Below are 22,138 nucleotides of genomic sequence, written 5' to 3'. Positions count from 1 at the left end.
GCCACTGATTGATTGATTGATTGATTGATTGTGTGACTGCAGAAATGGATAAAAGCCCCCCATTCAAACAATGACTATCATCAGTGCAGGTAAGAAAAAAAAAAATTAATCATCTACAATACTGTCTTATTTATTTTATAGTACAGTACATTGATTATTGCTTTCATTTTATAGATTAATGGTTTTGTTAGATAGTAAAATTATTGTTAAATTGCTGTTTTAGGGATTGTTTTTAAAAGTCTGGAACAGATTAATTCGTTTTGCATTACTTTCTATGGGAAAGCACGCCTTGGTTTTGGAACGCTTTGGTTTTGGAACGGACTTCCAGAACAGATTAAGTTTGAGAACCAAGGTACCAATGTATTCCCTGTCCCCAATCCAAAATCTTACCCTCCGCTTGCTCAGTTAACCAGAGGCAATTGCTACTCAGCTCAGGCAACCAAGTACACCCCTTGCTGCAGTCCTGCATTAGCTGCCCTGATGACAACTGCAGAAGGGATAGTAATTAGAAGAGAATGCTCTCTACGTGTTTTCGCTTGTGTGTACCGTACCTCCTCGTTTGTCCTCATGCCTGTTTAAAACGAGGGCAGCCAAGACTAGACACAGTCCAAGATTGAAGCCAAGTCAAGCACCACTCTCCATCCTCTCCTCATTGTTGGTTGGTGTTATGATTACTTAATGCATCTACCAGTGCGTCCCTGGATGCATGCGGGGGGGGGGGGGCACAAATTCATATGTCTTCACAGTCTCACACATAGGGGAGGATGCAATTTGCGTGCAAGCTGTCTTTGTCTTGCTGGCTCTTGGAGGTGGTGCTGGATGGAAGCACTGGGCTGGGGCTGGGGGAACCGGTAGCTGAAATGGACTTCCAAGCGAGGCACTTGGTGTTCGTCCTTCCTGGGAAGATGGCTTCATTGGAAGCCGTAGTTAAGACCCTGAATTCCTACTCATTTCAGTGGGGAAATTTAAGCGTGAGCATAGTTCTCTTCCATTGTAAACAAGGGGTCTTAAAAGTGCTTAATTTGGCTGGACTTTGCCCATCGTTTTAACAGCAGGGCCAGCAGTTAGTAGGTTTCTCAGCATTGCTCGTTTTTATTTATTTTCTCTCCTATTTATCTCTTGTCTCATCTTTTCTCATTGTTCCTTCTTTCATATAATCAGCACCCACACCCACACCCCTCTTCATTTTGGTATATTCTATTATTTCTCCTCTTCTCACATCTACTTTTCTCTGCTCTTGTTTTGGCTCTTCTCTTCCTCTTCCTTTCTCTTTTTTTATTTATGTGCCCCCCCTTTCTCATACATATCTCTGTGTTGTTCTTTTCTCATGCGTATCTTCGCTCTCCTCCCATATTTAATCTCTCTCTCTCTCTCTCTGACTTGTGATCTTTCCCCCCTCTTTCTTATGCTCTTTTTCTTTCTTTGTCTTTTCCCTCCCTTTCTCTTTCATCGCAGTCTCTTACTAAATGAGTCAAAACAGACATTTGTCATGTTCCCTACAGGAAGTACTGGGGGCTTTTGTTCGAAAAGCTGCTGGCTAAGCAGAGCCTCTGACTTTCTATTATTATTTAAACAGGCCCCACTGAGCTTTTTTCTCTGGAGCGCATGGAGCGCACACATGCACATGCAAACCGCCAATTTCTGGCAGGGTGGGAGGCAGGTTTGAAAACTCAATCTCTGAAAATAAGATTTCAGTCCCCATCAAATTGCGCATCAGACTCTACACATTTTGAAGGACCAGAGAAGAGCACATATTAGATAGACTTTATTCATTTATCCTTTAAAAATCTGCACTCTTGGTGCCCGTATAGAATCATAGAATTGTAGAGTTATCAAGGACCATAGGGTCATCTAGTCCAGCCCCCTGCAATGCAGGAATCTTGCTCCATGTGGGGCTCGAACCCACAACCCTGAGATTAAGTGTCATATTCTGTACCAGCTGAGCTCATTATTGACCTTAGGCTGCATCTGCACATTCCTGGTGGGGTATTTCCACTGAGGTTATTTAAGGGCAACACTCCTGATGTTGCACTGTTCACACATGCTGTAAGTACAGGAATACAGAGAGAGAGAGAGAGATTGCATTTAGTTAAGTCTTGTAAGGGTAAGAGCTCTCCCTGTCTTCTGATTTTTAGAGAAGGTTTACAATCCAGGATGGGCCTTACTCTGTGTTCCCATGATGCACGATTAAAGAGAGCAGGTGCATATTCCACTTTAAGCAGAACCCCATGTTAAGTGTGTGTGTGTGTGTGTGTGTGTGTGTGTGTGTAAAAGCCAATTATTCCATGGCTCAATAGAATTTGTGATGGAAATGAACAAATTGAAGTATTTTAATTGTCTACATTAAGAGTTTAAACTAATGACTTTTTTATGACAGCTAAGAACCTTTTTTAATATACTAGTATAATAGATTTCTAAATCATATTGTAGAATTGCGTATATTATCATTAATTTGATTAATGTAATCAACCTTATTAGTCCCTCCCCCCTTTCCCCACTCTCTTTCTCTCATTTTTTCGGTACTGGATTTAAACAGATATTGTGAGCTCCAATTCTGCATTTTTTTTGTTCTTTAGAATGTTTCTCCCCCACTGTAATTTTAAATTTAAAAGGGAAGGTTCTTTTGGTGAGAGGGTGGGGATACCCCCCACCACACACACACACCAAAGAAGACCTTGTATGCCTGCTGTTCCTTCACCTTATCTTGTGGGGTGGGGTGATGTTGTTAAAGCATTTATTAAGCAGAAATATCCCACCATCGCCCCCTCTGCAGTGAACACGGCCTTGGTCCCTCACCTGAAATTAATGTGCTGATTTGGAAGTCCAAGGTCCAGTGGAACCATTCAGACTCCTTTGAGGAGAGATGCATTTGGGGCTCAAAACGCAGGCTTATTTCAGTGTTTCCAGTGCTAAAAAAATATGGGTAAGGAGCCCTTTCAAAACATCCAGGGGCCAAAGGGGGAGAGAGAGGATTTTGAATGTATTTTATAGTGGGTGGGGGTTGATCCCTGACCTTATCACCTTTTTAAGGGTCTTTTTTGAGAAGGGATGACAGGGCTTTCAAAGGCTTGAATTGCTCCCTATTTATTTACCTGTTACTGTTTTACCAGAATGGCATTGTCCTGTCAGAGAGGGAAAATAGCACCAAAGTGCCCTCTTCCCAGGCATTTTCTTAACAGTCCTTACCATAAACAGCAGCAACCCCCGCCCCCCCAACCCCTGGTTGTATATCTCATGCAAGCACTTCTCTCTTGAAAGAAGGTTGGGGGGGAGGGGAATGTGTTGGGGGGGGGGAGATCTCAAGCCTTGAAGGTTTGATTAGAAAGAGTTTGAGGGGGGGGGTTGTGTTTGTGTGTGGGTGTGTGCTTGCCGCACATTTGTAGGGCTGTTTATAAGTGCTTCCACATTGCATCAAGTAGCTTTTGACAGAAAGCCCTGGGGAGTCTCCTTATCAGTGATGAGGAATGGCTGTTATTTTCTAGCTGTGTTTTTGTTGTTGTTTAAACATCCAACTTGGGTTTCTTTTGAATTTGAAAGTGATAAGAAAGTGTGATCCTCTTCTATCCAGCCTGCCTCTTGATGCGAATCCCTGAGTTCTTGACAGGATGGCTTAACAGCTGCCCATCATCCTATATAAACCCAATGCTTAATTTCTAGGGGAAATGTATGCTTTTATCCTTGAAAGCCATTCTCAAATTTAGCCACCCCTCTGTTTCCCTGATTCGTGGGCGTTCTCTTGTTATTGTTGAGGAAGGTGTACTCTGCGTTCGCTGAGTGGTGTATTCATCTATTCTATTCTCCTATTATCCTGGGTTTCACCTTGGCATTTAAAACAAGCCTTGTTGAGCATGGCACATATCAAGGCCTGCATATAGAGATACACAGTCAAACATTTGTGGAACGTTTTAGATATATAAATGAACCAAATGGCAGGGACTAAGTCACATGCTGAGAACCTGAATGGGCTACCATAATGGTGGACCATTCAGGGTACCATCATGTGACTTAGTCCTTGTCATGTGATTTGGGGAAGGACTGTTTAGTGGGAGAGCGTCTACTTTGCATTGAGAAGGCCCCAGATTCACTCCCCAGCATCTCCCAAGTAAGGCTGGGAGAGAACTGTCTGGAATCCTGGAGTCTGTGCAGACAATTGTGAGCCAGATAGACTAATAGTCTGACTTGGTATAAGGCAGCGTCCTCTGTCCCTCTGAGTCTGCAAGCATTTTTTAAAAAGATATATATATTAGCATATTTTTATTTATATGGAAATTTATATCCTGACCTTCGGGTGCTTACGCACAGCAGCTGACAACAATTAAGGCCAACCGTAAAATATAATAAAATGATCAGTGTTTCCCAAACTTGGCTCCCCAGCTGCTTCTGAACTACAGTTCCCATCATCCTTGACCACTGGTCCTGCTAACTAGGGTTGATGGGAGTTGTAGTTCAACAACCATTTGGAGACCCAAGTTTGGGAACCACTGGGTTGGATGATCCTCATGGTCCCATTCAAATCTGCAATTCTATTACTCTGTAAAAGCAAAACTACAATAGAATAAAAAGAGACAAATGTAGATCTTGTTCTGTTCCCTCCATATGCATGGAAATCTAGAGTGAAGGAGATGAATTCCTGAACACATCTTTAAATATGTACAAGGCAATGCAGGAATCTGTGTGGAAAACATTGGGCTATAATTGGATATGTGATGTTTGGTGGCCTAGAGATATATATATATATATATATATATATATATATATATATATATATGCCCCTGAAAACTTTCTATGGGAGGATGCTGTCGTTCCAGCTTTTGTTCAGGGCTTGATGATAACATTTAGCATTGGAAAGGAGTTGCTCTGTGGATCATATTGGCTAAGAAAACCTGATGGGGAGGGGAAACTTGTCCAAAACACAGGGCTTGGCTCACTTCCTCAAGGCACCTGGGACTATTTTGCTTTCTGTGTTTGCTTGAGCGTTCCACACCTCTTCCTGTGTCATCTGAATTATGTGCCTGATTTGTGAAAGATCCTGTCTTGCAAGTAAGCAAAGGAAATTTGTGTTTCAAGGTATGTGGGACATTTCTGAGCAGGTGAATATTTGTGTAGAAGCTGAGAAGTACTGGGCAGGTAGAAAATGTAATATATACAGAGCAAAAGTCTTACACTAATTTAACTCCAGAAGGCTTTCTCCTCCTGCTCAGACCACTCTTGTTTGTACAGTTCATCTGTGACCCTGGAACGCAAACTTGATATCCATTCTTCTTTTTCTAGAGAATACTAGATCAGTGCCTAGTTCTGTTGACAAATCTTCTCTCAAAATCCATGCCAATAATACACAGGGCTGCAAAAACCCTTTGCTGTGAATATCTGAATTCTAAGATATTCAATGATAATGTTTGATAATGTGTGGTTTGCTATGCCTAATAAAGGATATTAGAATTCGAATTCTAAGACAACCCATCTAAATTACTCATATTAAGCACATTATTATTTTACTTTCTTACTTTGAATAATTTATTTTCCTTAAGCTAGTCATGGGTGGGAGCAAGGAGCATGTAGGATGAGACTGATGTCTTGTCTCCTGACTTCTACCAGGCGTTGCTCATGGACTTAAGACTCAAATTGTGTGCTCTTGCTTTATCAAATTGGAGAATCTCAGGTCCTGACCAGTACCCAGTTCTACCCCATGCAGAATTGCAAAATAGGTATAGCTGTGGCTTTAAATTCTGCTGTAATCTTCTCATATGCCGTCTGTCTGTCTGTCTGTCTGTCTGTCTATCTATCTATCTATTGTGTCTGTCCCCTGTAAAGAGGGGCAGGCTGTGGCTCGGGGATAGAGCACTGGTAAAGCTAAAAAATGCCCCGGAGAGCCTCTGCTGTTATAGATAATGGAATCATGGAATTGTAGAGTTGGAAGGTACCACAAGTGTCATCTAGTCCAACCCCTCCTGCAATGCAGGAATATTTTGCCCCGTGTGGGGCTTAAACCCACAACCCTAAGATTACAATTCTCATGCTCTACCCCCCCACCCCCGGCTGCTGAAACCAAGCACACACCGGGGACAGTTATGGACCACAGGTATGAAGTTTATGGCATGTAATGCCTTAAGAGAGAATATTATGAAAATGATATACAGGTGGTACATGACCCCAGTCAAGCTTGCAAAAATCTACCATTTGCCCGATAACAAATGTTGGAAATGTAAAGAAACTGAAGGTACATTCTTTCACCACTGGTGGACGTGCCCAAGGATTAAGGCTTTCTGGGAGATGATATATAATGAATTGAAAAAGGTATTTAAATATACCTTCTTGAAGAAACCAGAGGCCTTTCTCCTGGGCATAGTCGGCCAACTGGTGTTAAAGAAGGATAGAACTTTCTTTATGTATGCCACAACAGCAGCAAGAATACTTATTGCAAAGTATTGGAAGACACAAGACCTACCCACTCTGGAAGAATGGCAGATGAAGATGAAGGTGATGGACTACATGGAATTGGCGGAAATGACTGGCAGAATCTGAGACCAGGGAGAAGAGTCGGTGGAAGAAGATTGGAAGAAATTTAAAGACTATTTACAGAAATATTGCAAAATTAATGAATGTTAGAATGATGTTGGAATGAAGCTAGGTGGTTTAAGCAGTAATGCCATAAAGGTGTATGTAAAAAAGGATTGATAAGAGATGAAAATTTAAAGTTATAGTATATTAAGTTAAAGGACCATGAGAAAACAAAGAGGGAAAGAAATTGCTGACTTAACTAATTGAATTGGAATACAAAAAAGGGAGGTATGAGGAGGTCAGGGAAACAAGGATATGAATGTAAGCTATGGAAAGATTGATCTATTTTTCTTTTTTTTTTCTTTTTAAGTGTCTTTTATTCTTTTATTTTGTATTTTGTATTCTGTATTTTTACTTCTTGTTTTTGTGTAATTCTTTTTTTCTGAAATTTTAATAAATATCATTTAAAAAAGGGGGGGGGGGGGAGAAACCAAGCACACACCTCACACTTTTTCTATGGACTACAGAAGGATGCTTCTTCCAAGCCACTTTTGGTAGGGGGTAGCGGACCCGGTGGGCTCCAGGGAAGGCCTTGTGGGAGCAAGCCTGCTCTGGAAGTGAAACATCTCAGATCAGAGAAGGGAAACTTTCAGGCCTTCAGTGTGCATGCACATAAATGCATGTGCACGAACACTATGGCTCCTCTAGAACGCAGCTTGCTGCCATTTTGCATGCTGCTCCTTTTGGAAGTGTGCAGCAAGCGTTGCGCTTTTCTGGAACACCACCCTTTTGAAAATCACACGACCAGATCCAAGCTGTCAGTAGGGAAAATTCTTTCTTGGTTGCCCAAACACCAGATTACTGCGAACTGCTTCCTCTCTTGGTAACTGCCTATCAAGATCCCAAAGGTTGCTTGGTTCGTCTGAGCTGTAGCAGTTCTATTTGCGCCACAAGCAGATCTGTGAGATTAAACATTTCTAGGAAGCTTTCAAGTTTTAGTTTTGTTTCAGTGGAAAAAAGTTGGTTCATCAATTCCCCAGCCTGGTGTCAGAAACCTAGCTATTAAGAAATAATTGAATAGCATACAGCAGGCAGAGGAGGACTTTTGGAAATATGTAATGGTTGTGTGTAGATCTGGCAGCATTTGCTGGTGTGAGAATAGGTGTTTGCATGAATGTGCATGTATTAGTGAAATGTTGCAGGTTTTTTGTGCTCGCATGTGTTCTTGAACGTGATGCTGCTCTGTGGAGAGCAAACATTTTGCTGTCCTCTGCCCGCAAAGTCGCAGACATGTCTATACAACTCCAAAGCTGCAAGGAGTAGAAACTTGCTACTTCTTTTAAATGAGAAATGTGATTTTCCATAGGGGCTGCTAGAATCTATGCTAGAGGCCACATTATGCATCCCTGCTCTCTCTCATGCAGTCTTAAAAATTCCTTTTCACTCTTTCGCTTTCCTTTCATTCTGGGAGTTCTCGTTTTTGAAGTCTTGCACATTCTAAAATCAGAAGCCAGTGCCAATGAAACAGGTGAACTGATGTCGCATAGTGGTCAGAAGCATGCATTGTGAGCTGGAAATTCCCCAGTTTTAAACTCTGCTCAGCTCTAAATCCACTAGGTGTCCTTAGGCAAAAGCAGACTACTATTCTGTACTGTGGGGATAAATATTCTGGCCTAGGTTACAGAATGGTTCTTAGCGAGTCACTGTATGTAAATAGTTTGGAGCACATAAAAACAATTACATAAATCCTTTTTGCAAGTGTATTCCCCGTCCCCCTTCTCCTCAAACACCAGCCTGGCAAAGAGACCAGTGTGACTTAAAAGCTTGCTGCCTACATTTCAAACCCTGGCTGGCCTACCTAAAGGCAATTGTTGCCCTCCCTTATTTTGCATTTCCCACTTTGCAGGGCTCAGAGTGGCCACCGAGGCGGCTTTCTATCCTGTTTCATTATTCAAAACATTTTCAGCATCAACATTTCCGCAGCACCTCCTAGTTTCTCCACTGCCTAGTTAGCTGGCAGGTGCTCTGAGGCCAGGTGGGATTTGCACTCGCAGCCTTTGGCAGGTCTGTTGTGTGTGTTTTTGTGTGTGTACCTCTTTTATTCCTTTTATTTCTTCCTGCCTTTCTAATGGGTATGTAAGCAGGCTTTTCTTCCCCTGTCTCTCCGGGCTGGCCCCTTCTCCACAGCCCCCTGGAAAACCGGGCATCTCCGCCTGCGTTGTTGCTGGTGGGTCTGGCTTTTGGCTGTGCGGTGTGGCGGCGGCGGCGGCGGCATGCCGGTGGCAGCCCTTGGCAGGAGGAGAAGAGGAGGAGGAGGAGGAGGAGGAGGGGAGCGCCCCCGTGATGTCACTGGGAAGGAGAAGGCCTGCGAGTGGGTCATTTGGAGGTGAAGCTTTTTTGCAAGGAGAGTTCAGGCGGAGTTCAGCTGCATAACATTACGCAAATGAGGGGCGGCTGGAGGAGCAGCAGAAACCTCCCTTTCGCAGAGGGGTGATGCAGGCAGAAGGGGCCGCCCTGGCCGCTGCCGAGCCACAGCAACCGGGAAAGAGGGGGCTCTCCTCCGGCTTGCCCTCCACTCCAGGGATGGAGAAGGCAAACGAGGAGGATGCCGTGGCCGCCGCGCCTTTGTAGCTGGAGACAGCTGCCGGAGAGGCATTTTTCTATGCCTGTCATTTCCCACCCGCTTCCATCCCTCCTCCTCCTCCTCCTCCTCCTCCCCCTTCTCCTCCTCCTCCTCCTCCTCCCCCCCTTCCTTGATTTCATTCATTCATTTTTCTCTCTCCTCCTCCCCTCCCCCTCCTCCCCCAGCCTGCGCTTTTCCGCAGTTGGCTGGGGCTGCGCAAGACACAGACCGCGGCAGGTAAGGAAAGAGTTAAGCCAGCTGAGAGGCGACTTTTCGTGTCAGGGAAGATTGTGCGCTGCCTTTAATCTATCAGTCCTGTACATCACACACACCACGCGACGTGCGCACACGCACACGGCGCCCCTCTCTCTCTTTCTTTCTCTCTCTCTCTTTTTCCCGGGGAGAGAAGAGACCGAGCAAGCAGCTGGAGAAAAATCTTCTTCCATCCAAGGAGACTCGAGGGTTCCAGGCCTCTGGCATCTCCCCAGGCATTGAGAACCTGGCAACACATTTGTACAATTCAGTTCTTCTTATTTTTCTTCCCCCTCCACCCTCTTTCCGTGGAGGGGGGGCGGGAGGACAGAGGTGGAATTTTAATATATGTATATATATAAAACCCATGAGCACAGTTTCTGTGCATTGTATTCAGTCCTCTTGCCAGACAGGAAAAGCTATTGAATCCTAAGCAGGAAGTCTTACTTATTTTTATTTTATTTTACTTGGGTGGTTGTTTTTTAGCGCGTGAGTGTGTAACTTTTTCTACCCTTTTTCTGGAAGGAGTTGCTGCAAAAGAATAACCCCCCCCTCCTTTTCTCCTCTTTCCTCTGGTTAGTTCTGGAGAAGGAGAGGGAGAGAGAGAGAGAATCATGGAACTGAACAGGAGGAGGATTTGTGACCAAAATGCTCTCTAAGACCAGGGAACCGACTTCTTCAAAGAATACTGCTTTTGGAAAGGCTTGGATTTTATTGTTGTCTTTTTTTGAAAGTAAGAATTCCATTTTTCTTTTTCTTTTCTGTTTTTTGGATTTATAAATATGTTTCGGTCTTGAAACGGGAGAAGCATTTCAGACTGGATTGGCCGGCTTGTTTCCCAAGGGATATGCTTGGAATAGAAGATTGAAGACTTGAATATTATCTTTTGGTGTGAGTGTGTATGCGTGTGTGTTCTTTTTTTTAAAAAAAACAAACTTTAAGCAAAAACACTGGTGGCCAACTCAGCCTGTTTGGCGGATTCCCCAGTTGCTTTTGGATTCCCTAAATACCTCCCCACTAGGGATCGAGAGAAAGGGAGAGAGAGATCAGAAAACAGAAAACAACCAGACAAACCTCCCCTCATCCCTCTGGATTCATCATCATCACCACTGTAGGATTTTGCTCTTTGGTCTTTCGTAAACCAAACTTTTCCTCTTGCTTCCCTCCTTCCCGTTCCCCCACCAGCCCCCAACCCTCTTACCCTCTTCTTCCGCCTGGAGAAGATGTACGAAAGTGTGGATGTAGCTGGTTTAAACAGCAGTCCTAACCCCTTCTTCATGATGGATTTTTACAACCAGAACCGTGCGTGCTTGATCCAGGACAAAGGACCCGGGAATCCCAACAACCCTTACAGCACCCCTGTCCGAAACCAGCATTGGAACAGTTCCAACCACTGTACGTATTACGAGATCTCTCCAGGGCCTGAACCACCTGGGGTGACAAACCGCCCCCCCCTTTCATTGCCCTTCTCCCCCCTGTTGGCCAGCTTTTGATCTTATTAAGAAAGATCAGAAGCTATACCGCGAGTGGTAGTGGGTAGCTGGGTAACATGGACTCTGTGTCACCTTTGAAATTTGAAAGCCTTGGTTTGTTTGTGGACTGTGTCAACCCCCACCCTGTTGTGATAGAGGATGGGGGGGGGCTTTAGGATCAAAAGCTGGGACTGCAGTGTGCTTCTAATGTGTATGTGCTGCTGTGCTGCTGCTTTACATTGCACGTTGATATCTTTTTTAAATATGTGTTTTTTGAGGGAGCCAGGTTCTTCTAAGACGTGGGGCTTCCCCTTCCACGTACTCCCTTGAATGATTTCAGGTTTTCGCCTTTGGGTTTCCGCTTAATCTGTGGGTGTTGGTAAATATAGCTAATTCTACGTTGGCTGGTTGATTGTGCGTGCCGGTTCTGTGCAAAGGAAAGGAAAGCCATCATTGCCCATAAGAAAAATTCCCACACACACAGTGAGTTTTGCGTTTGGGCAAGGGGACTCCCCCCACCACTTTTTCTTTTTTTCTTTTTTAAAAAAAAAGAGTGCCGGTGTGTTTCACCCCACCAAGCGTTTGTTGGGGGCTCCTCCCTTACTTTCGGGAAACTCAATCACCCAGATCGGAAATATTGTCATCCGTGTTCGGAACAAGGCAAAAACTTCTAATCTGTCTCTGCTCCACATAAACATTTTCGCTTGCTTTCTTCTCTCTCCCCCCCCCCCGCCATATTCCCCAGCGGTGGATAACACAGTCCCATGGCCTATTTAATTTCTTCTATCTGTTGTTAAGCCACTGTTTCTAGGTAACAGTTGGGAATCGCATTTGGATGGGGAGGGGTGTTTTTGTTTTTGTGATTTTTGTTTCTGTAAATTTGAGCCGGTTTCTGAAGTGGAAGGAAACACAGCAGTGGTTTGCTGTGTCAAGTAATCCCCCCCTTCTCCTCCCTCCCCTCCCCTCCCCTCCCCTCCCCTCCCCTCCCCTCCACACCCCACCCCTCCAGCTGGGTGTTCAGTTCCCAGCTCCTGATAAGGTCTCTGACAAAATCCAATTAACTAAATAGTACACCAAGCCTTTTTAATCTTTCTATATATACATATGCGAACGGCCTCTCTCTGTGGGTGAGTGAGTGGGTGGGTGAGCGAACAGAGGGGGGGGGAGGGAGAGAGAGAATGGTGGCATGGAAAATAGACTGAATTTGGGGTGTGGATCCTTCAGGACCTTTTGCAAAGTGATGCCTTTAAAAAAAAGTGTTGCATCTTCACATCCCCCCCAGAATGGACAAGCCTTACTGTAACCACAGTTCATTCTCTGCAAAAATCCTCAATTCCCTGTGTCCTCTCCCCCTCTCCCTAAATCCCTTTCTTGTCCAAGTAAACCTTATTGTTCTTCCTAAACCTCTCCCTAATTGCTATCCCAGGCCCTTCCTGGAGTGTGTGGGTTTCTAATCTGTCCGTGATTTGGATTTGAGTTATGTGCGTTCCCTTCCTCCCTTCCAATTTCTCTCCCTTTAGTTATTTCCCAGAGAATTATGTGTAGGATAGGGTAGGGTTGCTTTTGAAACTGTTGTTTCTGTTGCAAAGGATTGTGGGGAGGGGGCTGGATCATTGTGCACTCCCATCTGGGAAACGGTGCAGAGGGTGAAATTTGCAGTGATTATTATTATTTTTAACCCCAAACTGCATACTACTTAGATATACTGTCGTGTCGGTTTGAAACCCAAACTTCAGAGATGGCTGCCTGGGTCTGAAAAGACAAACTTCTCAAACTTTCTCCTAGAGAGCCACCCCGCAAAAACACCATGACTTTCATGACTCCCTTCACTTTTTGCAAAAATGGTGACTTTGATTTAACCCTTAACACACTTTTAACTTCTCTTCTGCTCTCTTATCTGGAGAGGAGTTAGAGCAAAAAAGGACTAGGATCTTAGGTGGGCATTATTAATAGGGTGGGGGCCAGGCTCACTCTAGTTGCCTTCCTCTCTTGCAAACTGGGCAGAGGTGAGAATTTGCTCCTCCTCAAAAGTGTGGTGTGGTGTGCACATAAACAACAGGTATGAATAATAAGAGCTTTGGGCATTTACGTACATTCTTTTGGGATCAGTGATTGCAATCAGCAGGAAAGGTAAAGGTTTTACTGGCCTGTGCCAAATCATGCTAAAGGGGGGGAGGTTCCGTTTCTTAATGCTTCCTTGGGGGGCAGGGAAGAAGGGGGTCTTTCTGCATACAGAAAATCCACTTGTGTGAGAGAGAAGGCTTCTACCTTAACATTCTCAGTGCTATGCTCTTTTACTATGGGAGGGAAGAGGGATTCCACTGGTTGTCCTCTAATGGAGATCATTCAGGTATGCACCTCCTCTGCTTGTGGTGGAACAGTCCCAAGGGAACATGGGCTGCTTGATTCTGCTGACTTTTCCAACCAGCTCCCAGTAATTCATACGCAGCAACCCTGAAATGCAGGCCAACATTATTATCCCCATTTTACAGATGCAAGGCCTAAAACTAAGAGATAGACGCTTGCCATCCATGAGTTCAGGGCTCAGGTGAGATTTGAACTAGGGACATCCCCAGCAACTGATGTGGGACACTGTGGTGTAAAATAATAATAATAATTTTATTATTTATACCTTGCCCATCTCACTGGGTTCCTCCAGCTACTTTGGGCAGCTTCCAACCCAATAAAAAGACAGCAAACACCAGACATAAAAACTTCCTGATACAGGGATGTCTTCAGAAAGTTGTGTAGGTTATATATTCCCTTGACATCTGATGGGAGGGCATTCCACAGGGCGGGTGCCACTACCGAGAAGGCCCCTCTGCCTGGTTCCCTGCAACTACACTTCTCACAGTGAGAGAACCACCCACATGAATGCTGTGACATTGTTTTGCATTTATACTTCTGTTTTTGCAAACACAGATCAAGGCAAAACAAGAATGAGACTCTTAATTTCAGAGTTGTGGGCTCGAGCCCTATGTTGGGCAAAAGATTCCTGCGTTGCAGGAGGTTGGAGTAGATGACCCTCGTAGTGCCTTCCAACTCTACAATTCTTTGAGTCTATGAATGGGTACAATGTGGTTAGCAAATCCTACAAGGCCCAGTGGAAACAGGAAAGAACTACGCTGGTTCGATCTGTTGGTGGCTGAGTTAATATCTCTAAGAAAGGAGTCTCCTGAGCGAAATCCAAAGATTTCCATTGCCCCTCCTCAGCACAGTTAGCCAATGCAAGTCTCTATGTACCTAGCCTGTATGTTGTGTGTCATATGAATATTGACTCTGCTCAAAACATTTATTGCCAGGTCTCTTCCCCACGGTAATATTCCGTGCAGTGACATCACAAAGCTTCTTGCCAACTCTGGTGAAAGACACGCAGAGCTCCCAGAGCAGCTCTGCACTTTCCTGGGGGCTGCTGGCTTGCAGATGTGGCCCATGTCTGGGTAGATGCACGTAGCAAAGAAATTACCAGTTTCTGCATAGGGTGCTGTCGCAGGGAAGATTGTCTTTTTGTGTTGTGCTGTGGGGGTGTAGAGAGCGGTCTTTGTTTAAACTGCCCTGAGATATTGGATGAATATTGGATAAGGATGAATACTCCAGTAGCTAACTGTGTGCAGTATTTTTAGTTTGCATGGTCTTTATGCTGCTGCTGCTGCTGCTGCCGCCGCCGTCGCCATGGACAAATGGTAGTTAGGGAATTGCTCCTTCCAGAGAGAGGACGTGGTTTGGAGCCCACTTCCAGCGTGACTTAGTGGCCTGTGGACAGAATTATGGGATTGGGAGGTTAGGGTTCACATCTCTACACAGCTGCAGGCCCAGGTCACTGTCCCTCTTCCTCCTAGGCTATCCTATTTATCTCTGTTTGTGTGTTTGCGCCATGAGCTGTGTTTGTATTGAATCACTGAGGCAGAGATGTGATTGTGTTTGAGTGTGTTAGATATCACAGACTCATAACAAGGTTGATATGAGGATAAAACGGAATAATCCCCCATGAGCCACCCAGAAGACCTTGGTGGAAGGGCAGGGTACAAATGCAGATAATAACTAACATTTGCAGCCATCCTCCCCTTTCATCACGTAGGAAAGCCTCTGTTCCTGTTTTATGCATATTTTGTATTTCTTTATTGAAAAATAAAAAGTACATAAGGGCAAGTGTGCAGAGTAAGATAAGACTTCTTTTTTGTGTGTGTGTCTTACCTTACTCTGTTCCTGTTTTATAAATGAAGAACTGGGGCACAGCTAAGGATCAGCTTCACTATAACGCAGGGACGAGGAAACTGTTCTTGGCATCTGCCTGTCTTGAGAGACAGTGGAGTGCCTCCTCTCTGGGGCACAAGCCCTCCAGATATTGTGGGTCTCCAACCCTAACAACTCCAGCCAGTGTGGCCAATAATCGGGGCTCAAGGGAGTTATAGTCCAGCAACATATGGAAGGATACAGGTGAGCCTTTGGTCAAGGTGGAGCCTGAGCTCAGGTTCCTCCATGAACCAAGCCCATCAGACTAACCAGTCCATGTGCTCTTTCCTGCTCCACTGCAAAGTTGAAAAGATAGGGTTTTAATCTAGGAAGTGGCTTCTCTCTGCTCCTACGTCCGCATGTTTCGTGTTGAGAACCCTTGCACTGTAGTTGCCCTGTCTTTAAGGGCAGTTCCATGCTTGAAAAGGCCCATCCTTCCAATTCCAGGTTGGTGCCACACCATAGAAGAAACTGAGGCCCTCCATGGCTCCGTTCTGCGCTTCCAAGTCCCTTTTATTTCAGCCACCATTTTCAAAACTTCGATGTGGATAGGCTCGCCTGGAGCCGAGAGCAAACTGGAGCAAATGTGCATGCGTGCACACCAAGAGAATAACAGGAGCGCACACACAAAGAAACCCAAGGAGCAGGAAAACAAACACACACACACAAAATGAGGAATGTGCAAACAGAGAAACATATGTCTGGATAAGAACATATAGCTGAAAAGCCACACCCTCAAGCAGCTTGCAAAGCAGCTAAGCGGAGAATGGCAGCCACAATAAAATGCAGAATCCAACACGCTCAAACATAGTCACATTTCTGCCGTGATGATTCAACACAAAGTAAATACATGGCTAATGTTGCATCTCTCCACACACACACACACACACACACACACACACACACACACACACAGCTCTACACTGCTGTATCCCTTTCCTTTAAACACAGAGGGCACAGGACAAGAGAAAATGCAGATGCACAGAATAGCTGTGTGTGTGTGTGGTGATGGAGGGGGGAAGAGAGGCAGGAAAGAGGAATTTAAGGGCCAATATCCGGCTGCTGCTTACCATCAATGTCTGAAATTCCTAGCTGGCTTTTCTCTCCCCTCCCGCCCCCCACCTTTTTCTCAAAAGACTCTCCCTCCCTCTCTCTCCACCCACCCAACTCCTGTTGTTCTCCAAAGGGACTTGGCCACATCCATCACACAACCTGGTCTACCTGTATTTCAAGCAAACCTGACATCCACTGGGCTCCTGCAGCTCAGTAGCTTCCTGGGGTGTTCCCTGTGAGCAATATTTTGCCTTCAATCCGCATAGGGGCTCATTAAAGCTTTTAGGAGCTACTTTGTGAGTAGCTGCTCTTCCCCCCCCCCATACCTTGGGGAACCCCCCTCCCCATCAGTGCATCCACCTTTCCTTTTGCTGGGGAGTTCTCTTTCCTCCCCACATTTCTTCAGATTCTGGTTTGTTTCCTGGGTTGTTAAGTCTCTTCTCTCCGTTGCTTACCTTCTCCTGGCGGACCAGGAGGGTTTCCCCCCTCTTGAGGATAATTTGCTTTGCTGTTTCCATGCCCTGGCACGCCTGCTGCTTGTTTTGGAATGGGGGAAAAAACCCACATACAATGAAAACAGCTTTCAGAATCTCCGATATTATAAGGTGTTTGTGTCCGAATAGGTTCTAGGGGTGCTTATGTAGAATGTCAGGCTTGTCAGGGTGTGTTGTGTTGATACCTTCATCCCCAGCCCTCCCTCCAAAACCCAGCTGGCTTCTTCCTTTTGGGAATCTGCATGCTTGGCTTTCATCCTTTTTCTTTTCTGGTTCCTGCCTTCTGGAGGGGGGGCGGGGAGGAGGATGGGATCGCCAGCAGGGGAGAGCTGCAGAACCGGAAGTCAGGGATGTCTGCAAAGGGGTTATTTATAGCTGAGGCTGGCTTTCCTGGAGCTTTGAGTGGCGCAGAAGGGAAATCTCTGGCAATTCCGTATGGCTCACAAGGGAAATCCTTTTGGCGTACATTTAAATGGGAGAGGGCGTTCTGCATCACCAAAAGAGGCGGCGGGCTCCTTCGGAAGCCTTGCGGACTTGTTTTCCAGGCTGGCCCTGGTTTTCCTTTTCTTTTCTCTCCACCCCCCCTTTTTTGTGTTTGCAAGAGGGCACCTTGTGTTTAAAAGCATGTCCACCAAGGGCTAGAAAATATGCCAGATTTTTAAAGAGACAGCACCCATTTTCCCCGCGTACAGGCAGCTTAAGACTCTAGGGTTTTTACCAGACCAGTTCATCACCCCAACATTTGAATAGGAAAGACATTTATTTATGCAGTTCCACATAACTTTATAGACCACACCAACACATACACCATAGCCCCACAGGTACAGATGAGTTCAGATGAGGCCATGGTCCAGAGTTTACAGACATGCAGCTTTTGCCATCCTCCCTACCCGCCACTTCATACATGTTCGTAGCTCAGTGGGAAGCCCCCCCCCCCCCGTTAGATCTGGATATCTTAGAAATAGAATCGTGCCTAGAATGAACAAAACAGTCCAAGAAGGTACTCCAAGTCTTACTTCAAGGAGACCAGAATTCCGCATCTGAAATAAGCTTTGTGCTTTAAGCAGATTCGGCATAATGCATTATGTTTACAGAGATGAAATTGCAAGGCATGAACCAATCATCAATAGGGCAGGAAGGCGTGGAGATATAGGGCTGTTGTAAGGTCAGTAATAGGGCAAAGGAAGTGCACAGGTAGCCAAAGCATAAATTCTTGGATAGCTTAATTGGTGCTGATAACACCAAGGTTGCAGGTTCGATCCCTGTATGGGACAGCTACATATTCCTGCATTGCAGTGGTAGGACTAGATGATCTACAGGGTCCCTTTAAACTCTGATTCTATGATTCTTGCAGCCCCTGTGTTCTGAAATTTTACTGCACATCTTCAAGCTTATTTCCAAAGTCATGAGGACTAGAATTTAGTTGTGTTAAATCTGGCCCCATATCTCAGGTTCTATAATTTATGCGTTTTTTTGAGTATGTCCATGTCTTTGATGGTGAAATAAAACACATTGACTACAGCTACAGTTCAGATTCTGAAGATATGGGTTCAAATCCTTTCTCAGATACATTCCTGCGCTCTTGCTAGTAACTTGGTCTGTAAGGGGGGAGTCAGATAATCATCTTTTCCCAAAGGGCGTTAATTTTTGCGGTTACTGAGGGGTTGGGACTAAATGGAATTAGTTTGTCTGTCTAACAAGCAATTGATTCTCCAGCCAGCGCTTACAGGGTGAGCTGTGACAATATGACCAGGAGTCTTGAACTGAAATCATAGCTGAGTTATGAAAGCAAAGGGAGAGCGATGACATATCATCAGTGGTAGAATTGGGCAGAGTCAAACAACTATGGAGTTTCAAGGGAAGATTATGGAGTTCTGGCAAAATGTTTCATTTGCATTCCTCATAAGGTATAATTATCTCAGCCTCAGTTCCTTCAGCCATAAAAAATGGGCACATTAAATAACCACTTCATAGGATAGTTGTGAGAAATGGACTAAGATAAAAACTGCAAATGGAAATTGTAATAGGAGTAAGCCCTGTTCCTTTCAGCAGAATTGACTTATGCATAATGACTTAATAATAATGATAATAATACAGTGGATCCTCTAGTTACGTACCGCTCTGGATATGTAACTTTCAGGTTATGAACGTGGCAAACCCAGAAGTGTATACTTCCGGGTTTCGCTGCGCACGCATCCGCAGAATCGCTCAATCGCGCCGCGTGTGTGTGCAGAAGCAGCATCTCTGCCAACGGACTTTTTGGGTTGCAAAATTTAATTCGTATCCGGAAGATCCACTGTAATGGTAGTAAAAATATAATAATAATAATTTATTTAATTCTTTTTATCACCTGTTTTTTAGAAACAGCACAATATAAGCCACAATAATACAAAATTAAAGATCAACTACCAAGGAAATAGCCTTAAAAAAAGAAAGAAATGTCTGCAGGATAATACCTTACTAGCTATGTGTGGCTATTACAATGCAGGGATCAAAGACTGACCCAGTTCACATGTCACAGTAAACCATAGTTAATGGTTTGCTGTGAGTGTAGTGATTGCTCCCACTCCTTTCCTGATGGAAGTGGGATCAACAAACCACAATTCCTGGCTTATTGTTCTGTCCAAACCAGATATGGTTGCCTTTTGACTGTAGGTTTGAACATGGGGCAATTGTTTTCAAAGTCAATCTAGCTCAGCTAATTGATTTTTATCAGTGTGGGAAACTTCCAAAGCATATTTGAGAGGGCGCCATGTAAGTTGAGCATTTCTGAGAAAAATTAAAACATGTTACTATTATAGATTTTTTTTTAAAAAAGCTGTCCAACACAGATATAAAAGAAGAAGAAATATAGTTGGGCAAATAAACTTTACATCAAGTTGTAGAATGTTATTATAATTTATTACAGCAGGTAAATTGTTCTATTGAGGATATAGATGAACTCTTGAGTAAAACGGAATTGCCAGAAATATGAGAAGATGATAAACAAGAACTGGATCTTCCAGTTTCTGAACAAGAAGCAATTGAAGCTGTTAAGATTTTGAAAATTAATAAGGCACCAGATCTTGCGTCACTTCAGAATAACGCAGAAAGATTTATAATATATTAGCCTGCCAATTAACTGATGTTTTCCCAGAATATACTACAAAGGACAGGATATTGAACACATGGTAGAGTTTGTGTTTTTCTTAATTCTGGGGGAAAACCTTAATCAGATGAGTCACGTCAACTTACATCCTTGCTCAATATCATACAGTGGTTTAGTGGTACGTTTTGAAGTGCAGGAGCTTATCATGTCAACTCCCATAGCTACACCCCTAAGGAGAGTCCAATTATTCAGCCTCGGGAGAGTTGGGTGATCTCAGGACACTCACTGTCTGAGCCTCACATACCTAACAATGGGATCATATGCAAGGCCAGACCCGTCCTCCAATTCCCCAAGCTTACAGCACTGTCAAATACTGCTCCAGTAGATGATGTCATTGCTCCTCATGTGAAAAAAACAACTGGAGTTGTGCTCCTCCTCATTCCTGCTCCACTACACCACTGTTGATTTTATAAAATGTTGATGTCCATGTTAAAACTGCTCAGTGGAATTATATCTTAAGTATGGACATAGAAACCAATCAGGCTTTTTGAAGGGGAGGAAACTAACCCATAGCAAAAGGTTTTGAACATTATTATTTACAGATGGCAATAATAATAAAGCTGTGTTACATTTTACTGGTGCTGAGAAAAGGCCTTGGATAAGGTGGAATGGACATTTTTATCGAGGGCCTTGATCTTAGTCGGCATCAGACCATATACAAGTAAAGGAATCCATCTGATTTGCAAGGTACCCAGTGCAAAAGTTATACCATCAGATAAAATCACATTACCATACTGGACTAAGGAGGCCCTTCCATAGTCTTCACTCTTGTAATAGAGGGGGCTCCCTGGTGCAGCTTTTAGCAGGAAAGTTGGGTTGCAAGTCAACCAAAGACAGGCTAAAATAACATAATTTGCATAAATGGTTTGTGCTAGGAATAGCCTATCCTCCAGTCATGGCAGATTGCCAGAAAGCTTGGCCATGTGGTCAGGGATGATGGGAGTTGTAGTCCAGTATATCTGGAAAGTACCACATAGGCTACCCTTGTTGTTTATGTAAAAAGAAAGGCAAGATTCCCTTCCACGTCTAGTGGTTTTCCCATGGTCTGGCAGTTCCCATACAGTGGTACCTCTGGTTACGAACTTAATTCGTTCCAGAGGTCCGTTCTTAACCTGAAACCATTCTTAACCTGAGGTACCACTTTAGCTAATGGGGCCTCCCGCCACCAGCACATGATTTCTGTTCTCATCCTGGGGCAAAGTTCTTAACCTGAGGTACTACTTCCAGGTTAGCGGAGTCTGTAACCCGAAGTGTTTGTAACCCGAGGTACCACTGAACTGACAATCATTTATCGCAGTCCAGAGTTGCAGGAGAGTGCTGGATTTCATCTCACTGCACCAGAATGCTCCCAAGAATATTGGCTCTGGCAATTTGTGCTCTTGTCCCAGAATTCTCTGCCATGATAGGAATTCCTCTGCAGGCAAATCCACGTGGAAAGGTCCCCGTTGGGCTGAGAGTAGAAAGTTTGTAAATCGCAGGAAGTCCTCCCTAGCAGCATCCTATCCCTCAAGGCCATCTTCTGTAACCTAAAACAAATCCTCACTTTGATAACGAACAAAGCTCATTGTCTCTGGAGTTAATTTTTTGCTCTTATCCTCCTGTGGTTTGACTAGATCAGTGGCCAAGGTGGTTTGTTTTAATAACTTGAAGACTTCAGAAAGTTTTGGGGGTGAGAACGTGAGCTTCGGTTAGTGCTCCCAACCCCTTCCGCCTCCATGAAATGTTTTAACTACCATACTTGAGGACTGGTGTGGGAAGCAAAAGGGAATTCTCCCCAGCAGCTTTGAAGTAATTAAGGACTTTGGGGTGGGTGGGTGATCTTTTAGCTGTTTGCTTGCAAAGGGAGGGTCTGTGAGAAATGGTCGGTAGGGGTGTGATAGATTATGGGGTTTTTAAATCAAAGTTAGGAGGGCTTCTGCGGAGGTGGGGGTGGCAAGAAGGCTGGGCAAACTTGGGTGCCCTCCAGGTGTGGGGTGGCAGTTGTCCCCTGCAGTTGAACCCAGATTTTCAGCTTTCCATTGCTAAGTGAAGTCAAATTTAAAATGCACATTTAAAACAACATATTACTCTCATGTTGCTGTGATAAAGTGTCCTGCTCCTACATTTCAGTGTTTTACTTCACTTCTCATGCCACAAAAAAATCAGATTTTTTTAAAAAAAATCCTGCGGTCACCAGTGCTGGCAGGTAGGACTGGAAGGGTACAGTTGACTAAAGTGTAACAAAATAAAACCTTGTTCTAACTATTAAACAGGTAACACTTGGCTTTGAGTTGTACCACTTCAGGCTGCAGGTATGGGAGCTCCCATTCCCTAGTAGCGTTCCGTGAAAAGGATTCCCCGCATGTAGAAAAGTAGTCTGTCAGGC

At 44.3% G+C, this 22,138-nt stretch overlaps 1 protein-coding gene across 4 annotated transcripts in view; it reads left to right on the top strand.

The window, feature by feature from the left end:
• Positions 1 to 22,138, top strand: part of RARA (retinoic acid receptor alpha) — a 187,675-nt gene that overhangs the window by 122,577 nt on the left and 42,960 nt on the right. Inside the window, exons 1-2 of one of the 4 annotated variants that reach the window (XM_080978315.1) lie at positions 8,838 to 9,358; positions 10,672 to 10,768. The exons of 2 other annotated variants lie outside the window; for them this stretch is intronic. In XM_080978315.1, the coding sequence (XP_080834441.1) occupies positions 9,104 to 9,358; positions 10,672 to 10,768 (352 nt within the window). In that variant the 5' untranslated portion in view covers positions 8,838 to 9,103. Of the gene's footprint in view, positions 1 to 8,837; positions 10,769 to 22,138 lie in introns of those variants that run through there. One more of the 4 variants, XM_080978318.1, reaches the window with a different exon arrangement.

Source organism: Podarcis pityusensis, assembly GCF_964106645.2.
Source record: "Podarcis pityusensis genome assembly, chromosome: 13".
Lineage (NCBI taxonomy): Eukaryota > Metazoa > Chordata > Lepidosauria > Squamata > Lacertidae > Podarcis > Podarcis pityusensis.
The sequence above is the reverse complement of the archived record's forward strand: the minus strand, read 5'-3'. Positions and strand labels throughout refer to the sequence as shown.